We start from the raw sequence: 15329 nt of genomic DNA, 5'->3' as shown, positions 1-15329 counted from the left end.
TGCTGCATTTGCTTTCAAGGGTAGGCAGTAAAGCCCCTGATGAGATGCAAAGCTGTCCCATGCTCGTGGCTTTTCAACCAGGGCACGGAACTCCTCCAGAAGGGGGATGGCTGCTGGATTGTGACTCTGTGGTGTCCATCCTGTTGATTTCATTGACTATTTGTTTTATTGTTTAGTTTTATTGGAGGCTGGCTTGCAGTTTGGAGCAATGGGGCCCTGTGGTGGCAGAAAGTGCTATCAATTTGTGGCCAACATGTGATGACCTTGTAGGGTTTTCAAGGCAAGAGAGGAACGGAGATGGTCTTCCGTTGCCTCTGCATAGCGACTGTCCTGTGACGGACCCGACCCCGGTCCGTCGGGACTTGACCGACCACCCCCACCCTGGCAGAACACAGGCGGAAGAAGAAACCCCGGACAAACCTGGGAGCAGGTCGGTAGCCGCCCCCTTAGCCGGCAAGTTTCTTTCCCCCGCAGGCGCAGTCCTCCGCGAAGGAGCCCCGGTCGGTGGCCGCCGCCATGAGGAAGGAGCCGACCTCGACGCCTCTCACGACCCGCCCGATCCATGGTGGGGAGACCGCCCCGGGAAGCCCGCGGCAGGCACACAACCAGGTGGCTGGGAGGCCAGCAGCCACACTGGTCCAGCCGGGCCCCAGCACCACCCCCCAGCCGCTCCGATAGCTGGCAAGCGGGTGGAAGGGATCCGGGGTGGGAGGGCGGCCTGAGATGGACAGCTTCCGGGGAGAAGCTGTCAGCCAATAGGGCTTCGGGAAGGGTGGGGCCTGCAGGGGGCGTGCAGGGCCAGGCCTATATATAAGGCACTGGAGCCCAGGCCGAGGAGGAGGGTGGTCAGGAGGCTCCGTGCTGGCGTCTGGCAGCGGTGAGATCCTGGCTTCGTCGGAGGGAGAGGTCGACTCAGACTCCCCCTCCAAATGGTCTAAGGCCGAGGAAGCTCCACTGGCTCGCCCTCTTCAGGCGTTAGAGGAACAACGGGTTGGGAACCCAGAGTCCACGCCTCCTATAGCGACCTTGGAGTTTGTTGGTGGTCTCCCATCCAAATACTTATCAGGGCTTACCCTGCTTAGCTTCTGAGATCTGACAACATCAGGCTAGCCTGGACAATCCAGACGGGTTACCAGCCTCCAGGTACTAGCTGGAGATCTCCTGCTATTACAACTGATCCCCAGCCAATAGAGATCAGTTCCCCTGGAAAAAATGGCTGCTTTGGCAGTTGAACTCTATGGCATAGATGTCCCTCCCCTCCCCAAACCCCACCTTCCTCAAGCTCTGCCCCCCAAACCTCGCACCAGTAGCAAAGAGGGACCTGGTGATCCTAATATCACGGTTGGGGGGCAATGGGGTATGCATGCTTTAAATTAAAATAAATAAGAAGATTATTTCTGTTCACTGTAAATACATTAGGAAAATAACTGGCAAAAAACTCACAAAGCCATTGTGCCAAAGACACGCACTGTTTCATAGAGTCAGATGCATGAGGTGAAATGTCTTTTAGGAAAATAGCTGAGGCGGAGAGAAACAGAAGAAAAATGAGTGTAAAATTATTCCATCCCGTGTGGCTTCTAATGGCCCTTGGTAAGTTATCTCAAACGCTGCAGAGGAACCGACTCCGAAAAAAGAGACCACATATCTTCTGTTGGCTTTGCACCATGTGATTCATTTGCCCCATTCAGTTGAGTGAGAGGTAATCTCGTCGCATTCCGAATACATGCATGGCTTTATAAAGCCTGCCTAGAATAAATACACTTCTGCACCGAGCGCATGCATTAGGGACTATCATATTTACAGCCTGAAACTGGAATAAAAGCATTTCCTTGTTTTCATCCATCTCGCATGGAGATCATCATTACCACCTATTGCTGGACATTGTTGACTGTCGTAAGCCATGCATCAAAATTGTCACACTTTATTCTAATGGCGCACTCTGGTCCGGATTTAATTTGTATGCGCTGCCTCATCTCCTAGGGAGGTGTCAACTCAACTTTCATTCTTCTGCATTTAACTGCTGCATTTGTGGCAGAAGATATTCTGCACAAACTTCCTCCCCCTCCCGTCTCCTTCCCCATATTTTATCCTCAGACACTTCTTTCTCCGTCAGACCATAAAGACAATTCCCTTTGTGTAGAAATGGGTTGTCGCTTCAAGAACAGACCATTTCCCAAGTGGAGGTGATGGGAATTTTCTTCATTAAACTGAAGTACATTATTCTTTCTTCTCAAGTCACTTAAAAAGTGAAAGAAAAGTGAAATATTTTTTAATGCTCTGCTACTGAAAATATTTTCTTGGGAAATAAACCTTTTAAAATTCCAAATTATATAGTGTGTGCCCTTGGAGAATATAATTATGTAGTAAATTAGCTAATGTCCATTCTGGAGCCTTTTAAAAGTACATCTTCCATTCCCTCACCCTCCCTAGCACTTACCTAAGTTATAGGGACTACAGCATATTTATTAAGAGTCTTCAACTGTGTATAAAACTAGAGCAGCCCCAAGTAATGGTATTTGCTGAAGGATTCTTTATCATGTGAATTTACCTTTAGTCATCTATTATTTATTTCAGCTCTTTTATATGCCATTATAATAAATATTATGACAAGGAAAGCTTTTATGCTTCAACTTATTGTAGTTCTCGTTACTTCCTTGCAATCCTTCAGAAAAAAAAAATGTAACCACGCTTTACTTATATTTAATGTAAATCATCACTTGCGTTAGAATGAAAAATTCCCTATTGGGGAAAAAAAAGTCTCCTTCTTCAGTGATGAGACATAAATGCACAATCATGTTTACTGCCAAACGACCATAGTGTGCAGTGTTCATTTTAAAACAGTTTTAAGGTGGAAAGTGGGTACATTGCATATCATGAATTTGCTGGCTTTCTAAGTCGCTTTACTTTCTGGTGAACTTCTGACTTGATAAGCACTTCTCTATGCTTGAGGAGGAAATATTGCCAATTATATTTTAAGCACTTTCAGTAGGTTTACTCTACATAATACAGAACACCCACAGAATGAAATGTAACATTATCTTCTGCGGTGCAGAAGAAGCAAATCAAAAACAAGCAACCAAAGTTTTGTATTGTTGCTTTTTATGTATTTGAATTATTTAGAGGGGGAAATTAAAGTGATTCTGAAGACCAGCGCCTATAAAGGACAAACACATCCCCTTTCCCTTCTTAAAAAGGTAAAGGTAGTCCCCTGTGCAAGCACCGGGTCATTACTGATCCATGGGTTGACATCTAGGGTTGCCATGTCCCTCTTTACCACCAGTGGGAGGTTTTATGGTGGAGCCTGAGGAGGGTGGGGTTTGAGGAGGGGAGGGACATAGAGTCCAATTGCCCAAGCAGCCATTTTCTCCAGGTGAACTGATCTCTATCGGCTGGAGATCAGTTGTAATAGCAGGAGATCTCCAGCTAGTACCTGGAGGTTGGCAACCCTAGTGATGTCACATCACAACGTTTACTCAGCAGACTATGTTTACAGGGTGGTTCGCCATTGCCTTCCCCAGTCATCTACGCTTTGCCCCCAGACAGCTGGGTACTCGTTTTACCGACCTCGGAAGGATGGAAGGCTGAGTCAACCTTGAGCCGGCTACCTGAAACCGACTTCCATCTGGATCGAACTCAGGTCACGAGCAGAGCTTTTGACTGCATTGCTGCAGCTTACCGTTCTGCGCCACGGGACCCTTCTTACCTGTGATCAAAAAAGAGAGGAAAATTTCTGTGCACTTTTAAAAGAGGCTTTGTTTTCATTAAAAATGAATTGCTTTATGAAGGAAACAAATAGCTTTAACACTTGGAGGCAGCAGAGCATAAGATCCAGCGCAAAGAACTCCAGGTCTGTATAGGAAATAGCTACCTCTCTTTATCACAGCTAGTGCTGTGTTGCAGCTCACAAAGGCTCCAAAAGGAGCTGGGAGAGGGTCAGGAAGTGGATGGACCACTGTAAGGCTGCCAAACTTGCCAGGGCTAGCATCGTGGGCCAGTCTAGTTGGGCATCTGCCAAGACTAGGGTTGCCAGGTCTGGGTTGAAAAAAGCCTGGAAAAATTTTTTTTTTGGGGGGGGGGGTGCCTGGGGAGGGTAGATTTTGTGAAGTGAAGGGATCACAGCAGGGTGTAATGCTACAGAGCCCACCCTCCAAAGCAGCCATTTTCTACAGGGGAACTGATCTCTGGAGATCAATTGTAATAGCGGGAGATGTTCAGGCCCCACCTGGAGGTTGGCAACCCTAGCCGATACCTGCAGCTTGGCAGAGGGTCCATCACCCGTGATAGATTCTGGGTCCATCCTCTTCCCCATGGAAAAAGGAAATGACCTGGCAGCAGTGGAGGAGAGGAAACAATAGTGAATCACTCTGCAAATCACCTTTTCCGGGCATTCTTCCCAGTTGGTCCACAGCCTTGTAGGGACTTCTGGGGCCATCTTGTAAGGAGTGCAAGGAGGTCATACTTTGCTCTCTTCGGTGTCTCTGTGACTGAGGGGGTGGGGCAAAAAAACAGTGATGAGGGTGTCCAAGGGTCACATGAATTCACATGCAGCTGCCTCATACTGAATCAGACCCTTGGTCCATCAAAGTCAGCATTGTCTACGCTGACTGGCAGCGGTTCTCCAGGGTCTCAGGCAGAGGTTTTTCACATCCACTACCTGCCTAGTCCCTTTAACTGGAAACGCCGGTGATTGAACCTGGGACCTTCTTCATGCCAAGCAGAGGCTCTGCCACGGAGCCATGGCCCCTTCCCTGGTGCCAGACACCCATTGTATTGTGGCTTCTATTGTAATAAGTTAGGGTGCAATCCTATGAGGGACACGTGCATGTTAAGTGCCGTCAGGTCGCTTCCAATTCATGGAGACCCTATGAATGAATGACCTCAGAAACATCCTATCGTTAACAGCCTTGCTCAGGTCTTGCAAACTAAGGTCCATGGCTTCCTTTGTAGCAGGGGTGTCAAACTCAATTGTTACGAGGGCCAGATATGAAACAAATGTCTCTTGGTCGGGCCAGGCCATGCCTTGCCAGCCCAGATTGGTGAGCCATAGTCAAATGGTGGAACTCCCTGCTCCAGGATGTGGTGATGGCTGCCAGCTTGGAAGGCTTTAAGAGGGGAGTGGACATGTTTATGAAGGAGAGGGCTATTCATGGCTACTAGTCAAAATGGATACTAGTCATGATGCATACCTCTTCTTTCCAGGATCAGAGAAGCATGCCTGTTATATTAGGTGCTTTGGGACACAGGCAGGACAATGCTGCTGCACTTGTCTTGTTTGAGGGCTTCCTAGAGGCACCTGGTTGGCCGCTGAGTGAACAGACTGCTGGACTGGATGGACCTTGGTCTGATCAAGCATGGCCTTTCTTATGTTCTTGTTGCGAGTGGGGGAGACAGCTGTCTCAGCTGGTTCATGGGTGGATAAGAGCATCACACAATGCAGTGGCATCACTTTATGGTTATGTAGCTAGAAGTGATATTGCATGATGCCATTTTACCAGGTCGCTACCCTTCACCCCACAGTATCCTCCTGGTTGTTCGTGCTGGGTTGGCAACCCTACCTAAAGCAACCTTTGTGGAGATCAGTGGGCTACAATGGAAAGGCAGAAAAGTTGTGGGATATTAGTTTGGATGGAAGAAGGAGAAGAGTTGGTTTTTATATGGCGACTTTCTCTACCACTTAAGGCAGAATAAAACTGGCTTACAATCACCTTCCCCTCCTCACAACAGACACCCTGTGAGGTAGGTGAGGCTGAGAAAATGTGACTAGCCCAAGGTCACCCAGCTGGCTTCGTGTGTAGGACTGGAGAAGCAAATCCAGTTCACCAGATTAGCCTCTGCCACACGTGTGGAGGAGTGGGGAATCAAACCCGGTTCTCCAAATCAGACTCCAATGTTCTAAACCACCGCTCGTAACCACTACACCATGCTGGATCTCCATTAAAGCCCTCCAGATATTAATTAAACAGACATCTGTGCAAGGGAAGGTCCGTGTTATTGGACCCTTGTCGCCATATATTGTGTTGCCGGTGTTTTCTCCCATTCACAAAAAGTGACAACTTCCATTTAAGGTTTCACATCTCGTGGCATTATTGATGATTGAAAAAATATATGAAGTGAAGTGGCGAGAGGCGTCAGCGTAATAAAATTATGACACATTAGATCAGAATTTGCAGGCTGCCATTAGCAGCCAGCTCCGTTTTTCGATTACTGTTATCGTTGTGGTGCTTTCCCCTTCTCTGTAGGTTGGGCCAGCGTGTCTGTGGGTAATAGAATAGATAAATTTTAGCAAATTTATACATTCCATTACATACAAACTTGCATGTACATACGGAGAAGCAGAGGATTAAGGACATGATTGGTAGAGCTGAGCTTCCAGATAAGGAAGTTGTCTCAAGGGCTGCTGCTGACATTACTTCTCTAAAAGTCATGCAAAGTTTTATTGCTTCTGTAAATAAGGGGGAGCAAGCAAACTATTTTCTGGTCTTCGATTATATCCCTTGTGTAACTAGTCATTTATGTAACGTTTTCCTTTTTTAAAAAAAAGTGATCTACAGTCTCTCCACCCACCCATCCCAACTTCACAACAGCTGTGTGAAAGTAAGGCCACTGTCAGGGAACTGAGGGTGAAAAGAAACATAGCTTTTTCAGGGTGGCAGTTTGATATCACCTCTGCTGCTCTGTAAATAACATTTTTTTTGTGATCTTGAGGCAAGCCTTGGAAAAGTTTGATGGACATTTTTGGGGTAGCCCAGCTTCAATGGCATGCTAGCTATCAAAGGGGACCTTAATATATTGTCTTCGCCCTCTGGAAGAGAGAGAGAGAAACTTGCCCAAGGCTGCACAATGAGCCTGTGGTAGAGGCCTTCTTATATAGATATTAATGTGTATGCTTTATAGCAGGGGTCCCTAATAGGGTTGCCAACCTCCAGGTAATAGCTGGAGATCTCCTGCTATTACAACTTATTTCCAGCCGATAGAGATCAGTTCACCTGGAGAAAATGGCCACTTTGGCAATAGGACTTTATGGCATTGAAGTCCCTCCCCTCCACAAACCCCACCTTCCTCATGGTCCCTCCCATCGGTGGCAAAGAAGGACCTGGCAACCCTAGCTAAAGCCCTACCTGGACTCACCCTCTTCCTAAAAACACTTGGCAGGTGTTGGCAGGCGCCATAGTGCTCACAAGCACCACACCCGGCAACTAGCAGGAGAGTTGGGGGCAAGGACATGGGGACACGTGACATTGCTGATGTTGCTGAGGTCACTTCCGATAAATCCATTGTCACTTTTGGGTTTTATCTGAAAGTAACATACTGGCACAGAGGCTAAGGTTGCAAATCTCCAGGTAGGGCCTTGAGTTCTCCTGGAATTATGACTAATATTGAAACTACAGAGATTCATTCCCCAGCAGGACATGACAGTTCCAGATGGTATTCCATAGAGTCTAGAAGAAATAGAAGTCCTAGAGTGACATCAAGTTCCCACTAAGCTCCCCTCATCCCCATCCAGACATCACCCTCAAATTTCTAGGAATTTCCCAGGCCAGAGTTGGCAACCCCAACAGAGGCCAGCAGCAATTTTTCAATGATCGGTCGAAGTCCTCCCACCATAGCCGCAGGCATGACAACCGTTTTTACAGTGCATATCCCACAGGCCCAGTGCCCCAAATCTGCAAGTTCAAGTATAGCCAGCATGGACTTCATTTACTACGTTTGTAATGGTTCTAGCATTTCACAACTTTTATATCCATTCATCAAATTTCAGTCCCTGGCAAAATGCAATTCAGATTGAAAAACAAAAATCAAACTTCCGAAGCCTCACAGGTATAGAGAGAAAGTTATAAATGTGAAGCAAGCGTTAACAGTAGTCAAGTGAAAACAGTATTCTGTGAGGCTTTAGCAACATTTTTATAGCTTATAGGGCTGCCGGTGATTGCATGTGTTTCTGCCTTACACTTTCCGTATTATAATTTGTCTGGCGCTCCAGAAGCCTTCATTTCCTTGTACTCGTGACCTTATAAAGACTTCTCCTTGAGCCGCTCAAGACGCTGCCACTGAGCCTAACCGTTCTCGATAACCTTTTGTCTGACAAGTCTAAAAAGCCGCAGAAGTGCAAATGAGTTTAACTGTTGGAAATAAAGGGACATTGATTATACTGGCAGTGGAGAATGGATTGTTATTAGATGGGGGGTTTCAGTTCGCTGGCTGAACTGGTGGAGTAGAAACCCATATTCATAGCTTGGATTTGCCATCTATATATCACAACTGGCCATTTATCATTTTTTAAAATATTTTTATTCTACCTACAAACACCGTTGTGTTATCCCAGCCAATTTCTCCTTGTGAAGGAATAGTGGAAGTATTGCTCCTACACAGCCCCCAGCCCCAGCCCCAGTCACATTTGTAATATTGCAGATGCTTCGTTATCGTTTTTGGAGTCAGTAGCAGAAACCTGAAACCAAGAGGCAAAGGCATTACTCCAGTAATAGTGTGTGGACTTTAATCACAGTTCCCAAGAGCATAGTAACTAGCAGCTTGTGGCTTAGTCTGTTGAACTACTTGATGGGGTTTGACCCCTTGCTGTCCTTGTGTTTGTAGCACTCTTTTTATTTTCCCCTTGGAGAAGAGAAAGGAGCCTTATAGCTTTAAAAAAGAGAAAGAGAAAAAAGATATACCTCTGCCTTATAAACAACTAGAGTACAGGAAGGCTTGATCAGTTTGGTAGTTTTTCTAGCCCTTCCTGAATGTGAAGAAATGAACCTGTTGGCTCAGCGGTCCTGTTTTTTGTTGTAACTTCTGCTTGATGATAGCAATGCACAGCCACTGTGTATACTGTATCATCATCAATATATCTAATTCTCAAGGTGCTCAAATCTTTGGATACTAAAATCCGGAGACTGAAGCCATGAACAGACAAGACAGATCTTTTTATAAACCTGAAAAATACCTCAGAAAAATTTGAAAGCTAACAACAACAACAAAAGCTGACAAAATGATAAAAGGAGTGCCTGTAGCTTTAAGAAACAGATGCCCTTAGTGGCTGTTGCCAACCACAACAGTATTGCTAGCAATCAAGCCTTGGTTTCTGTATTAAAAGGCAGGACCCTTTCCAGGATTGTTTGGCTTTTGAAGGAGAACTCATTGGGACCAGGTATGGTGACAATTACTGGGCTACTTGCTATCATCCAATTTGCGTGACTCACTCCAGCCCAGCTGCTTGCTACCACAGCCACCCAACAAAAGCCAGTGTGGTGTAGTGGTTATTGGTCAGAGCTTTAGAGTAGAGTCTGTGAGAGGCAGGTTCGTATCATTAGTCTGCCTTGGAAGGTGACCTAGACCAGTCACATACAAGAGTATGTGACTCTTGTAGCCTAACCTACCTGACAGGGTTGTTGTGAGGATAAAATAGAAGAGAGGAGAACGATGTAAGCTGGTTTGAGTCACCATTGTGGAGAAGGCAGAATATAAATGAAATAATAAATATAGTTGAAGATAGGTGGTATATAAAAGGTAGTTTGAACAGTGGGTGGGATGGTGAGAAGGAAACAAGGAAAGGTGGGGGTATGGAGTTACCAGGAATAGAGGTGTGCATTCGGTAACGCTGAACCCCTCCCCCCCAAAAAAATGGTGGTTTGAGCTGTAGCCGGCAATCTCAATCCCGAAAAGGCTGGGGGGGAAATCAGTTTTTCTCTGGGATCATTTCAGGCTTTAAAATTTACCGTAAATCCCCTCTTTGGCTCCTTTGTAGCCAATTGGGCTGGGAGGATGTTTTAAAAGGTAGAGGCACCAAATTTTCAGCATAGCTGCTGGTGACTTTCCTTAGAGGATAAAGATGGTGTCAGGGATCCAATTTTATGGGCCCTATTTTTCCTCCATTGTTTCCAACGGAGGATGGACCGGAGCATCCCCATTCTGTGTCATCTGATGTGTGCCTCTAAGATGTTGCTCTTATTTATTTCTTTTTTCCCTTCATTTTCCTCCTTCTAGCACAAAGCCAAGGTAGAAGCAATGACCCTGGACCTTGCATCTCTTCGGAGCGTACAGGAGTTTTTCGAAGCATTCAGATCCAAAAATATGTAAGTACTTCGAAAGAAGACTATATATCATGGTTTCTTATTTTAATGATTATCAACTGAGTGCAGTTGGAAGAATTCATCATAATATAGAACAGGAAATAATAAGTGGGTAGTAGAGATGAGATAGAATGAGTTGGGATGGAATAGGGATGAGGTGGGCGTAAGAAGAGAAACAGACAAGGCCAAATAGTGGTTCGTTATGTATATATGCACTAGACTGTCCATGTTCTCTCCACAGCTCTACAAAGCATGGCAACATGTGGATTTTGATCTCTCGTTCATGTGGAGCCTTTTAAAACCTAGACTTGTGTGTGGTGAAAGGGAAGGTACCGGAAGCTGGCCTTAGTTCCATACCTAAGGGGGGCGATGTTGAATTCCAGCCACCTGAAGAGGTGAATTGCCTTGAAGGGGTTATGATGAGGCCAGTCAGGCAGTTCCCTAAGTACCAAATATGCTGCATCTATCAACCAGCTGATTTATAAGCTCATAGATGGTGTAATTTGAAGAATGACAAAAGGGAAGAATGCTCCCTTGGCTGAACAGGAACTTACCAAGGGGCATTTTCAAAACAAAAAAGGATATAGTGAAGACCTCTTTTGAGCATGTATATAAGTAGATAACAAAATAGTCTACTCTGAGGGGGGGGGAACAAATTAGAGCTTTTATATAGTAGCAGGCAAAATTATTTCCTCCCAATTTTCATTGAAGCAAAGAGCTCAGTCAAGTATCCAGCAACATTTCAAACATGCTGAGTAACTTCATACTTAAGTTTGCGTTAAGAACATAAGAAAGGCCCTGCTGGATCAGACCAAGGCCCATCAAGTCCAGCAGTCTGTTCACACAGTGGCCAACCAGGTGCCTCTAGGAAGCCACTAACAAGACAAGTGCAGCAGCACCATCCTGCCCTTGTTCCACCGCACCCAAAATAATAGGCATTCTCCTCTGATACTAGAGAGAATAGGAATGCAGCATGACTAGTATTCATTCTAACTAATAGCCATGAATACCCCTCTCCTCCATGAATATGTCCACTTCCCTCTTAAAGCCTTCCAAGCTGGTAGCCATCACCACATCCTGGGGCAGGGCATTCCACAATTTATCTACTTCCTTTTATCTGTTTTGAATCTCTCACCCTCCAGCTTTAGCAGATGACCCCGTATTCTAGTATTATGGGAGAGGGAGAAAAACTTCTCCCTGTCCACTCTCTCCAAACCATGCATAATTTTATAGATGTATAATTTCATAAACCATGCATAATTTTATTCATGTCTCCCCTCAGCCACCTTCTTTCCATTCTAAACAGCCCTAAGCATCTTAACCGTTCCCCATAGGACAGTTGCTCTAGTCCCCTAATCATTTTGGTTGCTCTTTTCTGCACCTTCTGCACGTTGCTTATTCTTCTGTTGTTGTCCTTCAATCTGAGCTGCCCTCAGTCTTCATCCTGTCAGAAGTAGTTTTGATCTGTTTTTTAACCTTACACACACACACACACACACACACACACACACACAAAGTGGAATACACACACAAACATACACAATGTGCTGAATATATGAACAGTTGTCATAAATATATAGCTGATAATGTAGTAGATTTTAATAGAATCACAGAGTTGAAAGGGACCACCATGGTCATCTACCCCAACTAGGGTTGCCAGCCTCCTGGTAGTAGCTGGATATCTCCTGCTATTACAACTGATCTCCAGCCGTTAGAGATCAGTTCATCTGGAGAAAATGACTGCTTTGACCATTGGACTTTAGGGCATTGAAGTCCCTCCCCTCCCCAAACCCTGCCCTCCTCAGCCTCCGCCCCAAAAACCTCCTGCCGGTGGCGAAGAGGTACCCGGCAACCCTAAGCCCAACCCCCTTCACAATGCAGGAAATTAACAACTACCTCCCCCCACACCCCCAGTGTCCCATTATCCTGAACAAATGATACTTCCACAAGTATTTACACTTGTGTGAATTACCTCTTTCAATTGGTTGTGTATAACATCCTTTTAATTATTCTATGATTCATCGATGTTACTTTATGTCTGGGATGTTGAAATGAGTTTATAGACTCCTCTCTTGGGACTTGTAATTAGCCGAATGGGCAGACGTAGGGCCCCATGTTTCCAGAGCCTCTTGGTGATGCAGGCCCGATCAGCTCCTTCATCCAGAATGAGGTCATTGTTGATATTTTAGGGGCTGCCAACCTAGCATGAGCCAGCATCAGTTGAAAATGGGATTTTGTGTGATGGCTTCATATTCGGTGTTCCTCAGGCAACGGGAGGACCAAACGGGTCAACAGCCTTCAGTTGTCGGTTCCCCTCCCGCTCCTTGGTCCTAATTGGCCAATACCCTCGAATTTAAGAGTACTCATTTTTCATGCTGGAAGCAGAAGCCATTGAAATCTTTTGGGTGCAATTAAGATTTCAGAGTCTGCTGTAAATGGTGTATTTCAGAATATTGCTGTTCCCCCACACACACACACATGCACACACTCACACTGAATTTCCGCAAATACCTCGGTCACTTACATAAAGCGTTTCTCCACCCTTTTTAATCAATCCTCCATGAAAACTAGACCTTCTGTAATTCTCTGTTCAGATTTATCATTCTGTTCATTCCTTGATACTAGATGATGCCTGATGTCTGGAAAACTTTAACGTGCCATTTAAATAAAATTTTCAGCAGCGATCTTTTTTTTTTTTTTGCCATTACGCTTAGAAGTCCTATAGCAGATTATTGCCTGACATTACAGCCATCCGTGAATATTTCACAGTGACGTTTCCAAACAAGTGCGTATCGAAATCTGTTAAGCTCTTTGGCAGTCGCACGCCTGCATTTTGTAGTTTTGGAAAAGAGGTTAACTCCCGGAGAAGTTAAAATTTCTCTTTTGAGCTTAGGAAGCTGTTGCTGTTCTGTCACTGATGCTCAGACAGAAACAACTTCTCATTCAGCAAAGCACAAATAAAGAGGCATGTTTTTTTTAAAAAGAAAAAGGAAAAAAAAAAGAATAACCAGGTCAGTTTTAATATACAAACCAATGTGTATTTCAGCAGCAGTGAATGCAGAGGTCTGTGTGTTCGATTTAATAAGATCAAAGGTTGACTGCCTCTGAGACTTAGAAAATTAGTTCTGAACATTTTTACAAGTGGTCTCTGTTGCGCTTTACTTTTGCACTGGCTTTAGTGGCGGGGATTCAAGCCTGTCCCTCATATTGTTCTCCCTTAACCAAGCACAGTTTTCCAAGGCCCGGTGCGGATGTAAAAATTTCTGCTGTCCTAATCATGGAAAATCCTGGGGATATATTTTAGGCTCCTGTGCTCCCTCCCTTTAGAGCTGCCAACCTCCAGGTGGGCCTGGAGTTCTGCTGGAATTACACCTGCTCTCCAGACTGCATCGATCAGTTCCCTTGGAGAAAAGGGCAGCTTTGAAAGGTGTCATCTCTGTGGCATCACATCCTTGCTGAGTAAGGTGCCCAGGTCGCTTGGATCGGCGGGGCAATTGCCCAACAATACATCGGCTGGCTCAGGAGTGGGTATCGTGCGTGGACTGCAGCGATGCAATTATGTCACTTCCGGTTTACACCGGGAAGTGCCGCATCGCCACAGGCCGCTTTACCTCTAGTAAACCCTAGTAAATTAGGTTGCTGTTTTCTTGTATGTGGGAGAAGCCCAGGAGAGGAGGGGTCGTACCGATCTCACAATGAAGTTCTTTGCTGCTGCAGCAACTTCTCTCTTAGCATCACATCAAAAAGATACTGTGTTTTAGCCTTTCCTGTGACTGGGAGTAGGGGAGGCTTGCCAACTGCCCGGTGGGGGCAGGCAAAAGTCCGCCAATCCACCGGACTGCTCAGCACCTCTCAGCTGGGGGAGCCTGTGATCAGCGCACCAATGTCACTTCTGGATTTACCTGGAAGCAACACAGACACTCTAGCAATTGCCTCCGTTTCAGAGGCGATTGCTAGAGAGTCTCCGGCACTTCCGGGTAAACTTTAGGGTTGCCAACCTCAAGGTACTAGCTGGAGATCTCCTGCTATTACAACTGATCTCCGGCCAATAGAGATCAGTTTACCTGGAAAAAATGGCCACATTTGGCAATTGGACTCTATGGCTTTGTAGTTCCTCCCCTCCTCCTCAAACTCCGCCCCAAAAACCTCCCGCCGGTGGCAAAGAGGGACCTTGCAACCCTAGGAAACTTGGAAGTAATGTTAGTGGATTGGGCAGGTTGCGCGTGCACCTATCTCAGCCACCAGCAATGCCCTTGCAAAGCTCCTGCCGGTGGCGAGGAGCAACTTGGCAACCTAGGGCTGCCAACCACCAGGTGATGGCTGGAGATCTCCCACTATTACAACTGATCTCCAAGTGACAGAGATCAGTTCCCCCGGAGAAAATGGCTGCTTTGTCAATTGGACTCTATGGCATTGAAGTCCCTCCCCTCTCCAAACCCCGCCCTCCTCAGGCTCCACCCCCAAAATCACCTGGTATTTCCCAACCCGGAGCTGGCAACCCTAGAGTAGGGTAATGGAAGGAAATTCCTTCAGTAACTCAGCAATTGAATAGGACAGGTGGCACTCCCCCATATACATTTCTTTCCCCGAAGAAAATCAAACCTACCTCAGTCCGGTCTGCAGTCCGTAAGAATGAATCCTGTTGAGCCCAGGACTTGCTTCTGTTTAAACAAGCATAGGATTACACCATTTTGGATGGCCTATTGCCAGCACTATACATTCAAACTTTAGAGTCCACTGAAAATTTACCCTCAGCAAATACTGCACAAAGGCTTTCCCCTTATTTCTCAAAGCTTCATGAATGTGGCTACAATCTGACTTAAACCACACTTTAAAGAGACGTTTGCTTTCTGCCCAAAGAAAGGCTCCAGCTCTTCTGCAACAAAAAAAAGGCTTAAACAGCCATGAGGGGCATATTGGGTAGATAAGCATGTAAAATATTTATGATTTAATATGTACAGTTAAAAAATCTTTTGCTGCAAATAAAGTAGTAAGCATTTTGCAGTTTTATAGCTTAACGGTTAATGAGAGAATTTTAAAGGGTATGTGTGTACAGTATTTTAATTAAAAATTTAATTTAAAATAATAAAACCATGAAGAATATTACAAAGGGCAATAGCAATCGATATAATGGCTTGGAATTTTAAACAAAAAATACTTTTTATTAAAAGCACTATACAGCAAAACAAAACAAAACAACGAGATCAATCTTTTGGCACATGTATGTGATTGCCAGTGTTTGGGGAAGGACCTGAAATGATC

The 15329-nt window shown here is 45.4% G+C and overlaps 1 protein-coding gene across 1 annotated transcript in view; it reads left to right on the top strand.

Annotated features, from left to right (window-relative positions):
• The window catches only part of WWOX (WW domain containing oxidoreductase), a 651250-nt gene that overhangs the window by 145274 nt on the left and 490647 nt on the right, over nt 1-15329 (top strand). Inside the window, exon 6 of the mRNA XM_056862223.1 lies at nt 9982-10070. Coding sequence (XP_056718201.1) covers nt 9982-10070 — 89 coding nt within the window. The remainder of the gene's footprint in view (nt 1-9981; nt 10071-15329) is intronic.

Source organism: Euleptes europaea, chromosome 17 (genome assembly GCF_029931775.1).
Source record: "Euleptes europaea isolate rEulEur1 chromosome 17, rEulEur1.hap1, whole genome shotgun sequence".
Taxonomy (NCBI): Eukaryota; Metazoa; Chordata; class Lepidosauria; order Squamata; family Sphaerodactylidae; genus Euleptes; species Euleptes europaea.
The sequence above is the reverse complement of the archived record's forward strand: the minus strand, read 5'-3'. Positions and strand labels throughout refer to the sequence as shown.